Genomic DNA, 23,416 nt, shown 5'->3' with positions numbered 1-23,416 from the left:
ACATATGTGAAAACTTTACAAGGGAAATGTCAGGAACAATGTTAAAGAATGGGGAGAAGTAGTGGATTAAGCTGGAATAGGAGACATGATACTGTGAGAAGAATTTGCTAACACCCTTGAAGCAGATGATATTCCCTCAAAATTATCGAGATCCTTTGGAGACCCAGCCATGACAGAACTATTCCATCTAGTGTGCAAGCAGTGCTGGAAACCAAGAAGAAATTTCTGTCAGGCATGACAACAGACTCGGAAGATGAGCTGAACAGAATGGGTACTCTCTTGAAAAGATCTCTCTAAGATGAACATCAGCAAAAGTTAAACAAAAGCAACAGAATTTAGCCGAAGTGAATCAAGTGATACTGATAGAATCTACGACTAGGGAATGGGACACTAAAAGCAGTGTGTTCTGCTATTTGGGTAGCAAAATAATTGAAGACAGCAGAAGTGGGGAGGATATAAAATGCAGATTGGCAGTAGCAAGAAAAGCATATCTGAAAAAGATAAGTAGTTAACGTGGAATATAAATTTAAATGTTAGGAAATCTTTTCCAGAGATATTTGTGTAAAGTGTAGCTTTGTATGGAAGGAAACTTTATCAAATAAACAATTCAAACAAGAAGAGAATAGAACCTTCTGAAACACAGTACTACAGAATAATGCTGAAGACTAGATTGGTAGACTGAATAACTAATGAGGAAGTACTGAATGAACTAGGTAAAAACATTGTGGCACAAAAGAAGAAAGGATTGGTTGATAGCACATATCCTGAAGTGAAGTGTCAACAAACTATCAGTTTTGTAATGGAGAGAAGTAAGTGGTAAAAATTGTAGAGGGTGACCAAGAGCTGAATATACAGTAAATGGGTTCAAATGTATGTTAGTTGCAGTAGTTAGCCAGAGGCTTGCATATGATAGGCTAGCATTGTGAGCCCAATCAGACCAATCTTCAAATTGAAGGCCATAAAAACAAAGCCATATTATTTTTGTATCATTAATGTTTAGAAATTGATCTTTTTAATACAAATTTCTTTTGAACTGTGCATGTGCTTAGTTTGATATTGCTATAATTTCTACTCTAAATGCAGCAATAAAGAGAACTGTTTTAGTCCAAGTAACACAGTTGTGAGATGTTGTGACTAATTCCACAGTGATGTTACAACAGTTAGTTACTGTGAAGTTTCTCTTACACGAGTGTTCTTCATTCATGTATCGTCATTGTAAATATCGTGAGTGATAAATCGTGTATTTTACAGTATTGTAGCTCTGACACCCAAGTGACAGGTCTCATTGACTCGTTTTACCAGGAGGAGACAGTTGGTTCTCCATTCATTTTCAGTGATTGTGTATTCAATATTTTTGTTCCATTTGATATTTTATATTAGTCTGTGGTGCTAAGCTCTGTAAGACTAGAAAGGAAACCTTTGAGTACTCAGTACAAAAAGTTGTTTAGTGTCGTGGAGGCACTGAAAGAAGTTCAAAAAATGTTTCCAGCAATGATCAGTGGTTGGCACTATTTTTAACTGAATTTTTGATCTTTAATCTAGTCTAACATTAAAATTTGTAAGTCATTTCTTGTAGCAACATATAAATGCATGATAGTTAATGTATTATTAATGTTTTCTGGTTTGAAAATGTTGCAGCTAAACTGGTTTCGCTAATAGCGATTAAATGTGATTACCCTCGAATTCCTCCTATATTCTGTCTCCAACTGTTGTGGCATGGGGAACACAACAGCACAAACAATGATGCTGTCAGGGTAAGTGCACTATTTACAGATCACTGAGAACTTAAGTGTGTGTGTGTGTGTGTGTGTGTGTGTGTGTGTGTGTGTGTGTGTGTGTGTGTCACAGTAATTAAAAGAGGTGATTCGCTTTCATTGTCAGTTGCTGCTGACACTGCTGAAGGACCTAGAGCAGGCTGATCCAGCACTGCCCCATGGGACACAGGTACTTGGGAGTTCGCTCAGCTCCCCTGCGGGCAGGTGCAGGGTGGATAGAGTGCCTGTGAGGTAACCCTATTGCACATCTGCCCATGTGTGAGCCGACTGACTACCCCTGCCTCTTTGCACTTGGCAAGTGCATCACCTTGGCTGCAGCTTGGCTACCTGACTGACCATTCATCACTTGTTTGTCCACAGGGCAACATGAAATAATCTGCTCTGAATCACTTCTAAGCTTCTCCTATGAGATCCGCTGCACTCAAAAGCCTCAGGAGACATAACGAACTATTTCGAATTTGATCCCACACCGTCTCCACTCCATTTGTAGGCTGAGTTCAGGCTCCTGTTCTTTGCTGAAGTGGCATATTATCACCCCATTAACGAATGTTTCTGGCGGTATTGTTTCCACGGATTCCTTTATAAAACTGTTACAGGATTGTGAGATCTGGGCCATAATTTGTGAGTGTCGTCATACCTCACCTTATGTTCTAGTTTGAAGCAGTGTTTTGCCAAAACCAACTTGATAGGTTATGTGGTCTCATGTGTCTTCAGTCTTAGTTTATTTAATCTCGTGTGCCTTCAGTCTTTTGAATATAAGATCTCAACAGGCCTAATTGTTTGCCCAGTGTAGACTGTGCCACTTTTGCGTGGAATGTAATAGATAGGGGCAGGAAAAAAGTGTTTCATTTCATGGCGAAGTTTGGTGTTACTTTTTGTCAGATTTGGTGGTTTCTAATTGCCAAATTCAGTGTTTTTTTTTTTTTTTCATGTTCGGTACTATTTTTTGCCTCACTAAGTGCCACTTTGTTGCCAAATTCTCTGTTATTTTATTTTGTTTGTTCCCATGTTATTTTTTCCTTTGATGCATTTCTATCCTTTTTCTTTGGTTTTTTGTATTATTTTTTATTTTTACCTTTTCTGTGTTATTTTTCTCCAATTTCTGCATGTATTTTTCTTTCTTGCTTTTTTCTTTCCTTCCTTCTTTCCTTCCTTCCACCCGCCTTCCAATTTCAATGTTATTTTTCTCCAATTACAGTACTGTTTTTTGCCAATTTCTGTGTTGTATTTTGCCAACTTTGCTGTTATTTTTTTCTAATTTCCATGTTCTTGTCAATATCCATGCTATCGTGTGCCAATTTCTCTCCTTTTTTATATTACAGAGTTGTTTTTCCTAAATTACGTGTTTTTTGTCAAATTTGGTGTTATTTTTTGTGAAATTCGGTGTTACTTCTTGCCAGATTCGGTGTGTTTATGGCCAAATTCAGTGATTTTTGCCAGTTTCAAATGGCTCTAAGTACTATGGGACTTAACATCTGAGGTCATCAGCCCCTTTGCCAGTTTCAGTGGGTTTTTCCCCACTACTTCTTATGTCACATTATTCTTCATTATGCACGAAATGTACAGTCTTTTTAAGATTATACATGAATCCCAGCCTTGAGGAAGTCAGTAGAGAAAATGCTATATCACTGTTCAACAACTATTAGTTACGAACATTGTTAAACTGTTGCCATCAGAAGATTTATAACATATTTATCAGGGAAAATGACAAATACCATGACATTTTGTAAAAATTGCCAGTGTTGTGTTAAAAACTACAAATTTCACATTATTTTTCACATTATCATTTTCCCAAAATTTTCCTGTCGCTATTAATAGATAACACGTCATCTTTGATGCTACATCAATAACCAGTGGTCTCGGTAGATGGATATACATACATCTTGCAGCACGCTTCTTGCAGATCTGTGTTGATTGTGCACCAGCATAAGGCTGTGGTTTCCTCTGCTTCTGGTACTTCCGTTCTTGAGAACTCAACAGCTCTCTGTATTTGTGTGTGCAGGATATAGTACACCACACTTTTTAACTGCTTGGTCAGTTTTTGTATCTCACCCACATTTTCTCTTCATTGCCACTATCTGTTGTCTAGAGCTCAAAGATTCATTTACCCCAACGTCCTTAGGCATTTGTTAGGTGTATTCCGATCTGTGTTTTTCTCTTCAGTTCCAGCCTTCTATGGAAAAAAAAGATGGAAGTTATTCTTTGATGCCTAACCACATTTCCTATCATGCTGTCCCTTCTCCAGTAAGTGTTTTTCACATATTCCTTCTGTCACCAATTCTACAGACAACGTCCTCATTTCGTATCGCATCAGCCCACTTACGTACTTTTCAGTGTCCTCCTTTAACACCTCGTGTCAAAAACTTTGTTTCTCTGTTTTTCCGGTTTTACACCATTTCCTAATTCATTTTCGTACAATTTTGTGCTCCAGATGTGCCTTATCAGAAATATATTTCTCAAATTAAAGTTTACATTTGGTTATAAATGAAAAGCATAGGGGAAGTTGTTCTAGCAAGAAATAGTGGAAAAATCACCTACATTTGGTATTGATAAATTTATTTTGGCAAGTAACACTTTCTTTGTCTCTGTAGTTTGCATCTTACAGCCTCCTTGCTTTCACTACCATGCGCTATTTTGCTTTCAAGGTAGCTTCTCATTAGTTTCATCACTCTTTGGATTACAGCATCATTTTTAGTTTTCAGTAGATGGTGATTCTTCATCATTTACTGTCACCAGTAAATCTTATCATTAATATTATTTCTTCCTGAATTTATATCCCCTTTGAACCTTTCTTTTATTTCCACCGCTGCTTCTTTGATGTACGATGGGGAAGAAAGACTGCCTGTCTGCCTTACGACCTTTTGAATCTGAGCACCTCTTCCTTTGTCTTCCATTCTTATTGTTATCTTTTTGTTCTTATACATATTGCAGAGTACCCATTTTTCCTTATGGGTTATTCATATTTTTCCGAGTATTTAAAACATCTTGCAGTGCTTTACATTGTCAGACTCTTTTTACATATCGGTAAATATAATGGAGGTATATTAATCTTTCTTTAGTCTTGACTTCTATTATCAAGTGCAATGTCATAACTGGGTATCAGGTGCCTTTGCTATTCCTAAGGTCAAACTGATCATCACCTAATAGATCCTCAGTTTTCTTTTCTGTTCACTGGTATGTTATTCTTGTCAGTAATTTGGATGCACGAACTGTTAAACTGATTGTGTGATGGCTCTTCCATTTATCACCATTTTATATCTTCTGAATTGTGTGGGGGTTATTCAGTATTCAATTGAAAGTTCAATAATACATTTCCAGTTTCACTGACTCAACATACAAACTTGAATAATCATTTGGTTGCAATTTCTTCAATTAATTCTTGTAATTCTAAGGGTTGTTATTTATCGCTCGTACTGTATGTGATCTCCCAAATCTCTGTGAAACACTGATTATTATACTGGATCCCATGTGTCTTCCAAATTGACACCTCTCTTTTCTTCTACCATATCACCCCCAAGGTGGCTCGAAATTCTTTTGTAGTATTTGTGTTGCAGGCTTGGTGCTACAGTTCTATTCTCTGACTATTTCTTTTCCATCAACAGAACATTCCTCTGCTTTCTGTTTCTGGTTACTGGATTTTCCTTTTTTGTTAAATTCTACACTCCCCACACAGTGATCAGCACATTAGTAAGCAGCAGACTCAGGTTTCAGTCCTGGTCTGGCACCAATTTTCAACTTTCCATTGATTTAAATCATTGCCCACTCGCAACCAGTGCCTTTAATTCCTTTGTGTCTGGGTACTTCTCTCAGCCCAAAGGATATGATAGAGCCATTGGTATTTCACCAGTTGTTCCTCTTGATACTTAGTGAATACCCAAACTCAGATATCATTTATATGGTTGGCTCAATAGTTGAAGAACATACAGTGACATGCACTGAGACCAGTGAATAACTCTCTCTGCCTAGGAGATGTACCATCTTTGACAGAATTGATGGTCATAATGTGCACCCTTCACTACATCTGCACCATATTATATAAATCGTTTCTACTCTGCAGTGACTCCATGCTACTCTGCAGTGACTCTGTGAGCAACCTGGAGGCTCTAGCCCACTGTTATTTCCAGCGTCCAAGATTTCTTCTTGGAATTTTACGATGGGAAGACAATAGTATTTGTCTGGTCCCAGAACTGTATTGTGGTCCTGGGGAATGAACTTTCAGACCAGTTAGCCAAAGAGGCAACAAGGAAGGACGCTCTGGAAATAAAAATTATGACGTGTGACATGCAAACGACATTAAATCACTGGCCCTTACAGTGTTGTGATATAAAGTGTTAGCATGATACTTTCTGTGGAGACATAGACAGAGAATACTTTGCTGGACTCTCTGTCTTTGTCCCATGCCTTGCACACCAGCTGTTGCCTACCACAGTAACTCGCAGTGTCAGCATTATCGCTGCACTGAGTCATAGTTTCTGCGAATTACCTACTGTGATTAGAGTATTTACAGGCTACGAGAACTTCAAACTCTTCATCATCATTCCTCATTGTTTGAGTATCTCACTTCATTGTACACTGATTCTTCTGGGTGATTCTCTTAAACTTCACCTTACTTTTAATGATTGCTAAATTGTGATCTGTCTCTGTATCTTCTCCAGGGCGTACCTTTCAGTACAATAATTGATTTCTCTCTCACTATGATTTAATCCAGCTGGTAACTTTCTAAGCTTTCCAAATATTCCTCCTCATCTTGCAATTCTTGGATAAGTATTTTCTATTACTATGTGACATTTGATAATCTTTTCATATTTTTGGGTCATAGTCATGTAATAATGTTTGAATGATAATTCTGCCATTTGACTGTACAAACTTCTTTATATTACTGTCATAATTTCTGCCTTAAACCACTATCTAGTACAATATTGAAAAAAATCTTTTGTAAAAATGCATATAATGTGAGAAAGATCAATATTTAACATTAGCGTGCCAATCCGATGTCAGATTAAAAATTATCAAATTAATACTACTTACATTTTGGGTATATGTCTACCATACATTTCAGTGGGTTTGTAATTATCTACATGCTGGGACACCCAGTTTGGTAGGCCTTGACAATGACTTCAGTTTACAAAGTGTGACTATACCCAGCATATAAGTAGTATTATTTCGATAATTTTTAGTCTGACACTGGAATGGCATACTGATGTTAAATTTTGCTCCTTCTCACTTTCAGTGTATTTGTACAAAAAATCCTCTCCCATTCCTGCTACCAAGCCCATATTGTCCCAGCATCTTCTGTTCCTTCCAGTGCACCTGATGATCAGTTTTTCACCACCCTCTATCTCCTAAGTTGCTTGGTCAGCGCCTCATACACTTTCTCAATCACTTCATCTTCTGCTTATGATGTTGTAACTGAACTCCAACTCCCATTATAACAGTTTTCTGCTGCATTTGACGTTACTGCATATTTGATTGGAAATCCTTATCCTCTTTCCACCCCACTTCATTGATTCATACTGTATTTAATCACTGCACTTTCGCACCACAAAATAATGTACTCAGCATAGCCAGGCCAGTAAAAATTGTGATGCCTTGCCTGGTAATGCAATAAGCCATGGAAAGGAAGAGTGTTGAGAGTCTCCCTACTCTGGGTCATTGAATTGTCTGGTACCAATGCAGTAAAATGGATGTCATAGGGAGAGAGCTGCAAACAGAGCATGTCCTGTGTGTAGATGTTTGGCTGCCACAGGCAGTGCAGTAGATATGCAGGGGAATGACCTGCTGTCTCAGCAGCCGTGCCCACCTCTGAACGCTGGCCATGTGCTGACAATGGCACCCCCAGATTGTGCTCATGCTGCTTCTGACCTAAGAGCACTGGCTTCCAGGAGCAACACCCCAACTGCTGTTGTATTCTGAATAATTATATTTATGTTGTCAATATTATTTAGACTATGTAAGGCCTGCTTGTAGTCCACATAGATTTTCTTGAGTTCTACATTGTATTCATATCCTTTATTCTGTATTTGTCTCAGAACGAATATATGGGCTGCAGTTGATCTGTTAGGCCTAAAATCACTGATTATATCTGCCACACTTGGGGCCAGTCTATTGTAGAGGATAACAGACAAAACTTTATATGTCATATTCAGCAGATTGATCCCTCATTAGTCAGAGCAACATGCCTTGTCGCCTTTCTTATATACAGAATAGATTACTCCATTTTTGTGAAATAATGTGTAATGGCTCGGCAGTTATTCCATCATCTCCTGAAGATTTGGTGATTTTTTGACAATTTACCACCTTCTGTACTTCTGCAAGAGTAGCCTCTCCTATTTTTGGTTCTACTGAATGGTATATCCATTGCTCTCAGTCAGTATGACCACCCCTCTGGGATTTCTTTAAATATTCCCTCCATCTGTCCATCACTTTTCTCTTTTCTGTCAGCAAATTTCGATCTTTATCTTTGCAGCCAGTTATTTTTAGTCTATCCATGTGTTCTTTCTTTTAACTTCATATAAAACTTTCTATTCTCATTCCTATTGTAATGCTCTTTCGCTCTTTCATATCTTCTATCTTTCATTTTAAGTCTTTTCTTTTTTCTGCATACCCTTGCTGCTTCTATCCTCTTTTCATTGTATGTAGCTTGCTTAATTCTTGTATTTCATTGGAGACATTTTAATCTTGTTTCTATATAGAACTCAATAATATCTACATCAACAGGCCTTCTGTAGTCTAAATAAGGAAGATATGGAAGAAGAATAAAACTGATTGGCATACCATCCAGATATATTTACGTTATTAAGACAACAGTGGCAGGTTACAAGGCAACAGTTAAAGTGGATGTTGAGTTAACCAACCATTACAATATCAATAAAAGAGTTAGACAAGGTGATGCTATTTCCACAATGCTTTGCAGTTTTACCTTAGAAGGGATTATAAAAAAATTAATAAGGCCCGTATGTATAAGAACCGCACAGCTGGCTGCATATGCTGATTACATTGAAGTTATTAGTTGGTGAAAGAGGGAGTAGTGGTGGACCTGGACAAAGCTGCCGCAGCATAAGTGATTGGAAATTAATGAATCAAAGATTAAATATGTGAAGGTCCATAGAATATGGGATAAAAACTCTGATAACCAGTCAGCAGCAGGTTTGAATGGAGTTTTGTAGAGGATTTTGAATATCCTGGGGCTAAAATTAATAAAGTAAACTCCATGTCCACTAAAATGAAAGCACATTTTTCAAGTGGTAATAAGTGTTATCGTACATTTAAAAAATTAATGACATCAGGGTGGTGAATTGACAGCTCAGAATGACTATGTAAGGTTACGGTTAGGCCAGTGGTTACATATGGATGTGAAGCATGGATACTAACCAGCACTGATAAACAACAACTCAGGATACTTGAATGAAGAATATTGCGGAAAAGTTATTAAGGGGTCCGAAATGGGTTGGCCTTGGAGAGCAAGGACCAGTTAGGAGTTGGATTATCTCATACAGGAAACTGATATTGTAAGGCTAATTAAAAGAATAGCCTGCCTGGGGCACATTCTAAACATAGGAATCAGAGGATAGAGAATGAAAGTAAATGAGAGGGAGGAATGGAAGGAAAGACCCATGCAGTGTTGTAAAGCCAAAAGAAAAAGGACATGTTGTCCATACTTTGTCTGTTATATCCCACTGGGCGTCTGGCAGGCATCCACTCACTACTGGTCACCCTAACCAGGGTAATGGTACATTGACCTCCTGATCTTGAGCTACTCAGTAGCACTACCTACATTAGTGGCTGACCATCCCAGTCACTGCAGCACCACCATTTTCAGATCTTCTAGCTACCCTACCGCATTCACATTTCTGACACTCCATACTCCACCTCGTGGCATGTCACCCTCTCACAGTTTTTTCCGTCTTTTCCTCATCGTACTCTTGAAAGACCCTTCCTGCAGATCAAATAGGGAACTAATCTCTAATCTTTTGCCACTGGAGAGATGGTCAGGACACTTTTCTATACAGGCCATATTCCTTTTGGGAACACATTTTATGCCGTATGTGCAGTGGTTTCCATTGCCTAATGCATTCTCATGCCATTGGTGATTATGGATTAATCTGCCTTCAGGGGCAGTTCACCACCTCAGAGGCAGAAATGCATCCTGAATCTTTACACCTCCGTGCTCCTTGACGAGACTTTGGCAGAAACAGGGTAACTCCTTACAGTGGATGTTGTGAGCTGCCATTGCTGATGGCTTTTATTCAGAATCCAAGCAGTAGCTGGGATCAAACCTGGAACATAAGATTTTTAAATTATTAGTCAGAGACACTATCCCCAGACTATGATGCAATTTCATATTGAGCATAAGGTATTGTGCATTTTCTTATTGTTGTGACTTGGCAAGACAGCCAAGCCACTATGAGGTGAAACCGAAAGGCACGCGTTAAAGCTCACGCAGGATGGCGTGAGGTCTGGAACAGGACAATGTCTTGAGACTAGCAAATAAAGTACGTAGCTTCTGGAATACTTAACTTTAATCCATAATTGGTGAACATCGGTCTGATGGTACATGCATCACAAGATAAATAGCAAATGATAATGGCGCCTTGCTAAGTCGTAGCAAATGACGTAGCTGAAGGCTATGCTAACTATCGTCTCGGCAATTGAGAGCGTAATTTGTCAGTGAACCATCGCTAGCAAAGTCGGCTGTACAACTAGGGCGAGTGCTAGGAAGTCTCTCTAGACCTGCCGTGTGGCGGCGCTCGGTCTGCAATCACTGATAGTGGTAACACGCGGGTCCGACGTATACTACCGGACCGCGGCCGATATAAAAGCTACCACCTAGCAAGTGTGGTGTCTGACGGTGACACCGCACTTATGATTGTGTACATTATTTTATTAGGATATCACATGATTATATTGTCACATAGATTCCCAAATCAGGTACCATTTGCAAAAGCAAGACGATCAACAACTAACATTTTTGCACTTAAAGTACATTTATTAGCTACACACGAATATACAGACAGAGCGGAACTGCTATCTCGGCATAGATAGTTCATATTTATGCATAAATAGAATGCTGTAGCAAATTAAAATATTCAACTAATAAGTAAGTGATGTTGACTGCTAAATAATAGCAGCAAGATTTGAATTGCTCCTGACCAGTTACCAACAGAGTCGGCCCACTATGAGCTGTTACAGAGGGTCATTAAACCCTGTGTATGCTGCAAGAGAATGGCACATGTTCACACATGCCTGACATGTTTAGTGTGTTGCTAAGGATCAAAATTGGTGGTTACATGTGGTCCGTTGTCCAGAAAAAATTTGACTGGTATTCTGAATAAGTCCATATTATCTATTTTGTAACTAGACAACCAGTATTATTAATTAGCATCATATTGCCAGTTCAATAGGTCACTTCACAAATCTTATATAACTTAACGGAGGTACCGTGTTTGCTTTTCTGCCTTCATAATCTGTAGAAACAAACTCCCATCACACTGCTGCCCTATCTCATAAGTGTGCAGTATCTTTGGCATTAAGAGTAATCTTGCAGTGACCGCTGTGTTATATCTAGGACTCAAGTAACACAACAGCTATTGTATAAGGTTATTAAAAAAGAAATGAGGCGGAGGCATAATTACAGAAACCAATACCTGTATGTTAGAAATATTGACCCTGGCTGTTGAGACACTTGTCCCACTGTGACACAAGGCAGTGAATGGCTGTCTCATAAAATTCCCAGGGCTGCGATGTTAACCAGTTCCACACGTACAGCTGGACGTTGTCATCCTACGTGAATCGTTTGCCCCTCAGAGCCTTATTAAGGGGACAAAAAATGGCATACTCACAGGGAGTGAGGTCCAGACTGTATGGAGGGTGGCCGAGAACCTCCCATTTGAATTTCTGCAGGAGTACGCGACTGTGTTGGCCGTATGAGGCTTTGCATTGTTGTGGAGCAGAGTGACCCCACGGGTGAGATTGTCTGCTCGTTTTGATTTGATCGCATGGCGAAGGTTTGCAGTTAACACTGGGCATTCACTGTTGTTCTATGCTGCAGAAAGTGAATCAGAAGGGGGCCACCTTGGTCAAAGAAGAATGTCAGCATAACCTTTCCTGCACTCGTGTGGATGGCCTTGGGGTTTTTTTAGTTGGTGCTGACCCTGGATGCTCCCACTTGATTCTGGTTCGAAGTGATGACACCATGACTCATCTCCAGCCACCACTTGTGCCAGGAAAGCATTCCCTTCCCGAGCATAGTGCTGCAGATGAACAAGGCAGTGGGCCACTCGACATGCTTCCTGGTGTGATTGAAGACTGTGAGGCACCCATTGGGCACACGCTTTGCACATTTACAGTCATTCCTTCATGATGGTGTGAACACTTCCGACGCTCAATCCAACCACAGTGGCTATGGCTTTCACTGTCGCTCGGCGGTCCTCGGTAGTGAGTCCATTCACCAGCTGGATGATGTCATTGGTAATGCAGTATGGTGCTCCAGACTGTGCATCATCAGCTAACGACACACATCCTTCCCTGAAGCACTTGTGTCACGCCTTGACCCTTGCAAGGAACATGCCGTGTTCGCCACACACTTGTGTCATTTGTCAATGAATGTCTGTTCCTCCTACTTCTTCCGCTGTCAGAAAACAAACAACACCTCTTTGCTCTTCTGTTGACGCGTCAATCAACGTGACTGGCAGCGTTGGACAATTGATGCATGCTACTGCTAGCTCTTTATAACTATGTGACGTGCATGTGTGCCCTCTAGTGATGGGGCTCTGAACTTCCACACAATATTACCCTCCTGTCACCAGTTTGCGCATTTCAGATTCCGTCTCTCTCTCTCTCTCTCTCTCTCTCTCTCTCTCTCTCTCTTTCTCTTTTTTAGTGCCTCTTATATTTCTGCCTGTTCACAGTTGCCTTGTTCCAGATAATACTACCTGCTTTCACCTTTCACTGATTCCACTTCACCGTGATCTCTCATGTTTGCTCAATGTGAGGTTTTCAGCAGAGTTATTGATTCATATTTCATAGACGATATTTCGGCAACTTCCCAGTTGTGTTCCTCAGGTGCTGTGAGCTGTGTTGTTGTGGGTACTCATTGCTCAGACTCCAAGTGGTCCTCAGAATATTGTACATAAAAATGGGACCAACTCAGCTGAGCACCTGAAAGCACACCAGAGCCACTTCATTGTTAATATTCAAAGACATTCACCCTATTATTTCATAAAGATCAAAATGTGGTAGTAATTCGGCAGAGTGTTTGTTGTGGTGCACAGATTTAATAGAGTGCACAGCCTTCTCTTCCCTCCTTCCACATCCATTCTTAACAGGTGACACCCAAGTAAGAGTTCTGACATACTGAAACTTAACTTTTTTGTTTCCTGTATTTCCCTTGTGCACTGGGATTACTGTAGTCTTGGGTGTGTTGGTCAGACCATTGTACTAACAAATTAACTGAGGCTTTTTGCAATGAAAAATTAAAAGCTGCCAAAAAGTTACTGCAACCAGTCACCTTCTGTCTTAGTTTTCAATTTTTATTTACCATGATTGGTTTTGAATCACCTAGTGATTCATCATCAGATGAAACATATTTGTTTTTTATTTGAAGCATTGTGGAAGTCATGTATGTATCTCAGCTGTGGCAAGATGTAAAAACGAAACATGTAAGCACTGAATGTGGCAAGAATTATTCACACGTTCAGTACTTCTGTGTTTTGTTTTTATATCTTGCCACAGCTACAGAATGCCAACAATGCTGTAGACATGCAATAAATACATACTATCTGATGATGAATCACTAGGTGATTCAGATGTGGTCATATTAGGTAGAAATTTAAGAATAAAACAGAAGGTAACTGGTTGCAATAATTTCTGGAAACCTTTATTCATCACAGTTGCAGTGTTCCACATCTGTAATGGATAAAAGTCTTAGATGAAAAATTGATAAACAAAGATTCCAGTCATCATATTTGATAGAACACACAGAGATTTTTAAGATATCTTATGATTTGAAACTCATTTTTTTTCGTTATTTACAATTTAAAATTGTTGAAATAGTGTTTAGGTACCTATTAGGCTACTGCTAGGTTAAGCTTCAGTCTCTCTCTGTTAACTTCGTTCTTATATTTCTATGCAGTGTGGGCTGCTGTTTACTCAGATAAATGATACTCAGGGTACCAGTTCAAGCCAACAAGCCACGTGCCAGTATCCCAGTGCTGGGCGTATATACAATTGTCAACAGTGTGAGGCCTGTCCTAATGAGGACAGGATGATGATGTGTCCTGTCTGACACTGCTGACAACTCATCTAGGTGGTTCCATGTGATGGCTTTAAAGCATAAAAGATGTGCTAAAGCAACCTCAGCTCTATACAACTGAAGACTTTTCCAAATTTAACCATAGATTTATTATGTGGACAAAATAATGCAATTCCTTATGCCACAATGGATATCAAACAATGACCAAGAAATATCAAGTATTAACTGTTAAAAAAGTCTAATATTTGCATTGAAGGTATGTTTTTAGTGCCTCTGATATTATTAAGACATGAATCAGTGAAAGTGACATCTTCAATCTAGCAAGGGGTGGTGACAATGTTGGGATCACAGATTTACTTCAAACTTTGTACACTTTTAGTAGGCCATTAAAACAACATAATGTGCAAGTAGTAAGATTCACCACTCTGGCAGTTCTGAAAAAGCTGCAAGAGAAGTTTTATTCATCTATTATGTTTGCACAAGAGCTGGATGTTAGAGTTCATGGTGGTCAAGTGACTAGCATTCGAACTAAGTAAGACAAATGTATGTAAGGTGACGGCCCGTGCTCAAACTTACATATTTCTTTCATCACTGGTCATATTATTTAATTTATATGACATTTGAGAGGTAATACAATTTTTAAAAAAACACTTGTATTTGTATGAAGTTTTACTGAATTTTATGTCCTTTGACTACTTACATTTTTAATTAAATGTAATTATTAGAACAGATATATTTATAACTTTCGACAAGTAAACGAAAAAACACATCCTGATTCATGCGATGACATCTTTACCATTGACGCAGGTCTTCCAGCTTGCACAGTTAAAGTCATACCACATATGTACTCTGATTTGCAAACCATGCCACATTTATTTCTGTCAGCAAGTAAAAAACTTTGTCAAGTGCCTTCAGAAATGTTCATTTTTGATTGACAACAAATGAGAAAGTGCCTCTTGCGAAGATGCTATTAAAATCCATTCCATAGTACATCAGCAGTTTTCAGCACCTTTATTTGCCAAAATGTTGCGTTATGCATGGTTTGCATCCAAATTGTCTGATGAAAAAGACATTTTTCAAAATGTCAACTCTGAACATTCCCTATAAATGTGGGAAAACTGCATTCATCAGTTTAGTAGATGCTGTTTCAATTTATGTTTTCCTTGTCTGTATGATAAATACCATCCTGTAACTTGTGATGTCACAAATACCATCCTGCAACTTGCGATGTCGAGAGCACATCTGGCAAGTAATTGTACATTACTCTTGTGGTCTGGAACATTGAGACGTACTGTATTACTGATTGTGAATAAGATCGTTTGCATCATTATTTATCAAGGTGTGACTTGGGGTTTCCAAGCCTGTCCTTTGTCCTTGAAAATTTAATTAATAGTAGTAAATAGTCAAATAACATATGAAATTCACTCCAACTTCACAAAAATGCACATTCTTGTTTTTTAATTTTCTTTCATTATATTACTTCTCAAATGTCATATAAATTAAATAATGTAACCAGTGACGAAAAAATATAGACTAAGAACATACGTGAATGAGATTTTCACTCTGCAGCGGAGTGTGCGCTGATATGAAACTTCCTGTCAGATTAAAACTGTGTGCCACACCGAGACTCGAACTCGGGACCTTCGCCTTTCGCAGAGTACTTGCCTGCAAAAGGAAAAGGTCCGGAGTTCGAGTCTCGGTCCGGCACACAGTTTTAATCTGCCAGGAAGTTTCATATCAGCACACACTCCACTGCAGAGTAAAAATCTCATTCTGGAAACATCCTCCAGGCTGTGGCTAAGCCATGTCTTTGCAATATCCTTTCTTTCAGGAGTGCTAGTTCTGCAAGGTTTGCAGGAGAGCTTCTATAAAGTTTTGAAGGTAGGAGACGAGGTACTGGCAGGAGTAAAGCTGTGAGGATGGGGCGTGATTCGTGCTTGGGTAGCTCAGTTGGTAGAGCACTTGCCCGCGAAAGGCAAAGGTCCAGAGTTCGAGTCTTGGTCCGGCACACAGTTTTAATCTGCCAGGAAGTTTCAAGAACATATGTGTTAGCGGGATTCAAACCGTCACCTCGTCCATGCCCTCTTGTTAAGTGGGAACGCTTATCACTTGACCACAGTGACTTCTTATGGCCGGCACCTTCACTCAGATACGTCAGTTACATAGTAGACACACAAAACTTCTCATTCAATTTTCTCAAAATTGCCAGCATAGTGCACCTTACTACTTGCACATTATATCGTTTTAATGGCCTACTAAAGGTGTACAAAGTTTGAAGTAAATCTGTCATCCCAACGTCATGGCCTCCCTTTGCAAGTGCTTTGGATCTCAATCAAATGATATGCATTTTGATAGACATCACCATTGATTCCATTATCACCTTCCAAAACTTTGTATAACAACAGAAGTAATCACCACAGCATTACACTTTTTTCTGCATTTTGTGGTTTGTCTTATTTTTATTTTCAGGCTCATCATCATCATTCCTTCCCCTATTTTCTGAGGAAAAAGGATGCATGTTCCAAAGTAGTGGGATGCAGTCAAGGTTCTCCCAAAATGCAGGATAAATTTATTCAATTCTGTTTCCAAGATTTATTTTGAAAGTGTACATACAGTTGTCAATATTGTGCTTGAAGAAGCATAAAATTATTTTGGCAGAAGGATATCACATACAAAATGACAAGAACATAATTTAAAAACAAACAATATCAATAGACTTTACTTTGGTTTTCAATAGAATAATCCATCCCAAATTGTGGGCTAGCTTTGTTTCTAATAGCTATTTGTCTACAAGAAGGCTAATCTTTCACATATGCCAAGGTCATATGTCACATTACCACCACCACTCCCTGCCCTACTTTTATATCGAATTGAACAGCATTCAAAATCATGCATGTGTAACAACTGTTCTGATGTTTGTTAGCATGGGATGCAGTGATAACAGGGGAAAGGTAGACACCGGTTGTGATCATGGCTTCCTTGTGGCTGTCATTTCTCGAAAACTCTTTTAGATGTTATGATGTTCGTTTGTGGTTAAAATCAGGTTAAGTCTGTCATCTAATACAGAGACTTTCAACCTGTCTTTGAGTTGAAGGGCGCCCGTATGTTTTTTGTAGCATTTTGCAAAATTCCTCCCTGGTTGACTTATGTTGAAGCAAGAACAGGAGCATGTGAGTTTCTATATGCCAGAATTTTTATGCCACTCTCTAGTGTATTTATTATTGTGAACAATTTTATTTTGTAGCTTTTTTTTTTTTTTCAGTGTGGAAGGATATTTTTATGTTGGGTGGTCTGAAAAGATTTGCAAGTTTATATGACATTTCCCCAAGGAATGGAAGACAGACGAATTTTGACATTTCTTTCTTATTTTGTAATGGTGATGGCGGTTTGGTTTTTACTTGGGGTTCACACCCCCCCCCCCCCCCCCCCTCCCCCCCAGCTATGGTGTTTATCAACGAGCTGTATAACCCAAATATCAAATTCACAGTTGAGCATCATACCACTGAAGGAATTAATTTCCATGTTATGGCTATCTCTACCCACAATAACAAGCATAGCTTCCAAATATACAGAAAACTCACTACCAGTGATTTGCCATTAACAATATCTCATGCCACCCAGACCAACATGAAACTGCTTTCTTGAGGTCATCTAGAAACCATATGCTCCACACCCTTATAATTGAAGAAGATGCATGTAAAGAATGAATATATTTAAACCTATAGCCCAAAATAATGGTTATAACACCTCTTTGATAAACGGCATAGTTGAAAAAATCCAAAGTCAACTTAAGCAACCACCATCACCATTACAAGCTAAGAAAGAAATGCCAAAATTTGCCTGTCTTCCACGCTGACAGTAGACTACAAAATAAAATTTTTCACAATAATAGATCTGGCGTATAAACTCACATGCTCCAATTCTTGCTTCTACATACGCCAAACAGGGAGAAATTTTGCAACCCACTACAAAGAACATATGGATGCCCTTTGACTCAAAAACTTAAATAAGTCCAGCTTTACATCACATATTGCTCATCCTGAACACTCTGTTGGTGATATCAATGACAATCTTTCTGTGCTAGACATTGCTGAGAAAGGAATACAGATGGACCTCCTTGAACAATTACAAGATTTACATCCACAAACTAAAATCACGTCAAAAGATCCTAAATGAACAAACTGAATCAACATAGGTCTTTTTCTTTTAGTATTTCCAGGACAACCTCGCACCAAAACAACAAAAATGACAATACTAACACATATTCGTCTTACTGCATTAATTTTGTTCTCCTTGTCATGAAACAACTGACATTCCTGTAAAAAAAAAACACACACACACCACACACACAGTATAAATATTCCACTCTATTTGTTTACCTTTGCATTACTTTTAACCCATATTACATTTATATTGCCCATATAAAAACATTCCTGCAGCTAGCAGAATTACTTAAATGTAATATCTGTACTACTAATATTTGCACTGTAATACAATGTATCTCATGCCACGGACCATGAGGTAGTAAAGTGTGACATCCATCATACCCATATTCTTTGTAAAAACATCAAGTGTTAATTTTCGGTGCATCAGTGTAGAACCAAGTGCAACTAAATACTGTATATATTTGTGTACATAGCATGATAATGTACATCATAGAAATATATTTGATATGGATACCACAAGGCAGTTCACTGCAATTACCTGAAACATAAGAAACTTTCGGATTCATAAATATTTCAGCACCGATTACTAAATTTCCATCATTTCAGCCAGCAGCATCAGCACAGCATCTAGCTAAACTTGGTCCACAGCATAATGTTCTTGTAACACCTCCATCTGATGATAAGCCTGAAGTTGCTTTGAAACATGTTTATGCTTGAATAAATCGTATAAAAAAAAAAGTGGTTGCATATTCATTACCAGATAAATCGTCACTCAAGCACTAGTTTCTGCATGAAACAAAGCATCTCCAGACTCACCTTGCTCACCAGTGATATGCTTCTGCCCTTTTGACAACTTCTGGCTAAATGGAATTAGTGGTTGTCATTGGTTGTCTGTAATTCGTTACACCACTATTCCCACAGTGGTTATAGACACACCTACTCTTATAGAGAGATGACTGCAGATGGGTGATGAAACTACAGTGAGAAACTCTGGAGGCAAAACTAGTATCCAGGCAACTGAAATGAAATTTCTGAGAGTTCATAGCTGTATCACTGGATCTTATCAGAAATGCCACAATCTAAGAAGGTTTGAAGATGTTCACTGTGAATTACAAAATTGAAAACAAAATACTGTGATAATATCAATACACTTTACAAATGTACAACCATTGTTTGTGAAAGTTAAGAAATAACTAGAGGAATTAATCAATGTGGAGTGACTGTGGTGGAGGTGGCTCAGTGAACTGGTAACAGGCGGTAGTGCTTCAGCAGTGGTACACACGGCTGTAACATTCCAAATATCTTACCAAAGCCTAGACTCATCACAAAGAAAAATAATTTCTTGGTTTAAGATAGTGGGGAAATGCAGCAGTAATTGTCATGTTGGCAGCTTAAGCATATAGACCTGTGGTGGGTGAAAGAAAAGGGAAAAGATAAGAGAGACAAATAACTGGAGAACTTGTATCAACAGATGATTGACGCAGTAACTGTGTTTTCTATTAAGATGGCAGCACTTACATAATCACATGAATCTTAAAATTATTGTATAGGCTACTTATTTGAAACATCTTATATGTCATGATTCCACTACATGCTCATTTGTTCAAAATGACTTACAGTTTTCACAATTCTTTCACAACATGAATGTTTTACCATATTATCTATTATTTGAGACTTTGTCAATGATTTCAGGATATGGAAAAAGAACTTAACACACACTGGATGGAACTTATCCAAGGCCGCAGTTGGGGACAGACATTATTGATGTGTCAGATTATGCGCCTCATGTCCTGCTTTGATGTCTTTCTGGAAGCATCAGGAGCAACGGGTATAGCTCCACCAGAATTCCCGAGAGATAAAATTTTTCTCAAGCCTGTAAAGTTAGTATCTATGATTCAGCATCATTGAGGCCGTTGTGGCAGAGTGTTAAGTTCTATGTGACATGTTTTTTGAACTATGAGCAGTCTAAAATGTTCTGTTTTCATTACAGGGGACGGAATCGTTGCAGGCCATACAAATATCTTCAACTTGGAGGTGGTATATTTACACAGCGGTAGTTGGAAGAACATTCACATTGTGCGAGTTGAAATCAGTTTACATTATTTCTGTGAACAGCCACAAATGATTGATGGAATCCATCTAATTATTGCATTATTTCCAACCCTGGTTCACAAAGCTTATAAAAAATTAAAAATAAAAGTTTTGGCTTTGGCCAATGAAAAAATTTGTGTGTATTGTAGTGTTGTATACTATCTTGAGTTCAGTGGTGTGCAGTATTTTTGTAAACTGAAGAGCAAAGCAGTACTTAACATGGTAGAAACATAACAGTGTATCAGAATGATAGTAAATTCATGCTGGTTTTCTACTGTTATAAGCATTGTGAATAGACATGGAAAGTAATTAACAGTTCAGCATAATGATTCTGTGGTTCTGACATAGTTTCTCTGGGTATTACTTGTATAGCTTTAGATGAATGTGTTGGCGGTACGTGGATGAAAAACTGAGCATTGTGTATTAGATTCTGACAATTAAAAAGAAGAACATAATAGTTGATAACAAATAAAAGTGGCAGTAATTTGAGTAGTTCTAATCATAAACAAAAGTTTTGGCCTTTATAATATCCTTTTCTCAATAAAGCTGTAACAGACATGACAGCTTTATATTAAAAAGAAAGTAAAGAATGTGACACACCTTTAAGGAACTTTAATGGAACGGTAAGCTACATTATGGCAACCAGTTTGTGAAAACAATGAGCACAGAACCCTGCGGAACACATACCATTCTGCTAGCCTATTAAGAGTTCATGACCATTCTACAAAGTTACAATGTGCAGCAATATCAGACTCAGTGATCTGTTCACATTACTATTGTCTCACTGTTGTAATGCACCATTTGTGCTTGGTCTCTGCTTCATGAAGTGTCATATTTCCTCTCTTTGTATCAGTTGTTGGACTTTGTTTGTCTGTAGCGCAGTCTCGACTTGTCCATTTCCTCATTGTTTGTCTTTGCTGTTCACACTCGGGAGATCCAATTGTTGACGGTCCCTGACCACAGTCATTACAGCATTTTGTGTCATTCCCGACATTCGGTCAACTCTTGGTTATAATAATTGGTGATGAGGTAAAAGATTATCAGAGTACCATGGAAAGAAAGCTTATGAAACTCTTCGAACAGCAAGTTTCAACAATAACATGCTCAGCAAATTCAGTTGCTCCACCAAGAAATTCAGTTCTGAAGGATCAACTAACACAAAGTAGCCACGTAATACAGACAGTGGTCATTTCCCAGGGTGGAAGTGCCCATCTACGGTTCTTCCCTTTAACAATGCCAGAGAGATTTGGACACGTATTTACAATGGCTAACACAGCATTTCACCATCTTTCAGGTCACTGAATACAGACTCCAAATACGGTATAACCCCACTTTTATGTTCCCGGAATTAACATTTTCCCATTTACGACATTTTTTATCATTCCCGTCTAATTTCCTATGTCCACAATATTAATTTGCACCCAATTTTGCATCAACATATTTATAACTTTCTCGCGATTTATGCATTACGAAAAAATATTTGTTGAGAAAAAAAATTATGTTGGCCTTCCCGTACTGTTTACAGATATTACGTGGTTAAGTTTCTTGACACCAGGACACTGTACTCAGCGGATTTGAACAGATAAATTTGTATAAAAGTTGGAACAATTCGTGCCATATCTCCCGCCATTGCCAAGCATTACTTGGCGTGATGGCTGATGAGAATAATTAGGTTTGTTCGAATAAAGATATGATGACCATTCACAGCCATTTCCAAACTCTCTACTGCACAAATGCAGTTTCGTGATTGTTGTGATCATCGTGACACCTTTATCGAACAATATTTAGCGTGTTTCGGCATTTTGCCTCGATATGACGGGTGTTTGTGTTGGGAATATTGATAGCGTTTGAGCTCCTACCGCTTATGTCCTCCTGGGGCGGGGGCCCTCCACAGCAGGTGTGCTTCTCTCTGGCTGACACATGCTACCATGGCTGCGGCCATGGGCCACATTTACGGTCGGTCTCTGAGCACTGGCACTCTACTGCAACAAGGTGTGTGTGGGCGTCTGGAAGGTGAGTACGTGGGATGTGAGTGTGTTTTCAATGATATCAGTCATCTAGCCATAAATGGATTGTGTTTCTCAATAAATCGTGGTGGTTTTTGTTGTTGTTACCATCCTATCGTGCAGTAGATCCTTTCCTTGCTCCTTCTTCGTCCTTGTGTAGTGGAGAGAACCAGTCAACATGCGAAGTATACAGTACTTTTAAAAAAGAAAATATGCTTTGCAAACCTATAGTGGTTGGGGACTCTGTAACTGTGATGGTATAAATTCACCTCGAAATCTGAAATTCCAACTACAGTTTCATACATCACCAGTTCCAGTCGTGACATCAAATTTTTAATGAAATTTCTCATCAAAAACTGAACATTATTGTTTATGCACACAAACTAATTTGTAGTGTCGATATTTTTCTTATTTTGAGTACTTTTAAAGTGTATGAAGCAAACTGTTTAAACGCTACATTAATGATTTAATTAAAGTTTCCCATTGCACATCTTCTGAAGCACCATTTGTGACATCTTCAAGATGTGATACTCCGCACCAAATTTAATAACTCTCAGGAGTTCATGAAGTGTACCTAAAGATAGGTGCACAGAAAGGCTGGGGTAGTTAAGAATCCATGACTGAATGAAATACTCATGCTAGTTCCTATGTCATCTGCCAAGCAAACTACAGCTCTCTCTCTCTCTCTCTCTCTCTCTCTCTCTCTCTCTCTCACTGTATACAACGATATTTTTTTATAGGTGTATTTCGAGTCAGCCGGCTACTAGTTTTGAGATAACGTCAGTTTGTGTGTGTGAGATTTTAGCTACCACGTCCTCCTTATATCCCCTACATCACAATCATGTGACTGGAAATTAATTATTTATTAACTTCAGCAATATTTCTGCATCGATTCTCAGTCAGGCATTTGCCTTGGAAGCAGTTCACGCGTGTGTCGGTATTCCACAGGGTTTTACAGAGAAAGGCTGCTTTGTTTACGGTTCGGTCCGACTGCGATCGATGATGTGTGCAGAACTGGCAGTGGCACATTACACGAGGAGAAATAGAGAGAGAGGATGTGTATTGAGAGGAATTTCTCGGGTGCTTTTGTTTGGTGATTAGTGTGACATCCGGTCTGTCAGTCGCGGG

General features: G+C 38.7%; 1 protein-coding gene across 2 annotated transcripts in view; it reads left to right on the top strand.

Moving 5' to 3' along the window:
* LOC124619776 (THO complex subunit 5 homolog) overlaps positions 1 to 20,771 on the top strand; it is a 154,736-nt gene extending 133,965 nt beyond the window's left edge. For both annotated transcript variants that reach the window (XM_047146361.1, XM_047146362.1), the window contains exons 12-14: positions 1,639 to 1,754; positions 19,884 to 20,071; positions 20,182 to 20,771. In XM_047146361.1, the coding sequence (XP_047002317.1) occupies positions 1,639 to 1,754; positions 19,884 to 20,071; positions 20,182 to 20,248 (371 nt within the window). In that variant the 3' untranslated portion in view covers positions 20,249 to 20,771. The remainder of the gene's footprint in view (positions 1 to 1,638; positions 1,755 to 19,883; positions 20,072 to 20,181) is intronic.
* Positions 20,772 to 23,416: the final 2,645 nt, after the last annotated feature.

The sequence above is a fragment of the Schistocerca americana genome, chromosome 6, assembly GCF_021461395.2.
Source record: "Schistocerca americana isolate TAMUIC-IGC-003095 chromosome 6, iqSchAmer2.1, whole genome shotgun sequence".
NCBI classification, from domain to species: Eukaryota; Metazoa; Arthropoda; class Insecta; order Orthoptera; family Acrididae; genus Schistocerca; species Schistocerca americana.
Note: the sequence above shows the minus strand (reverse complement) of the source record. Positions and strands in the feature narration are given on the sequence as shown.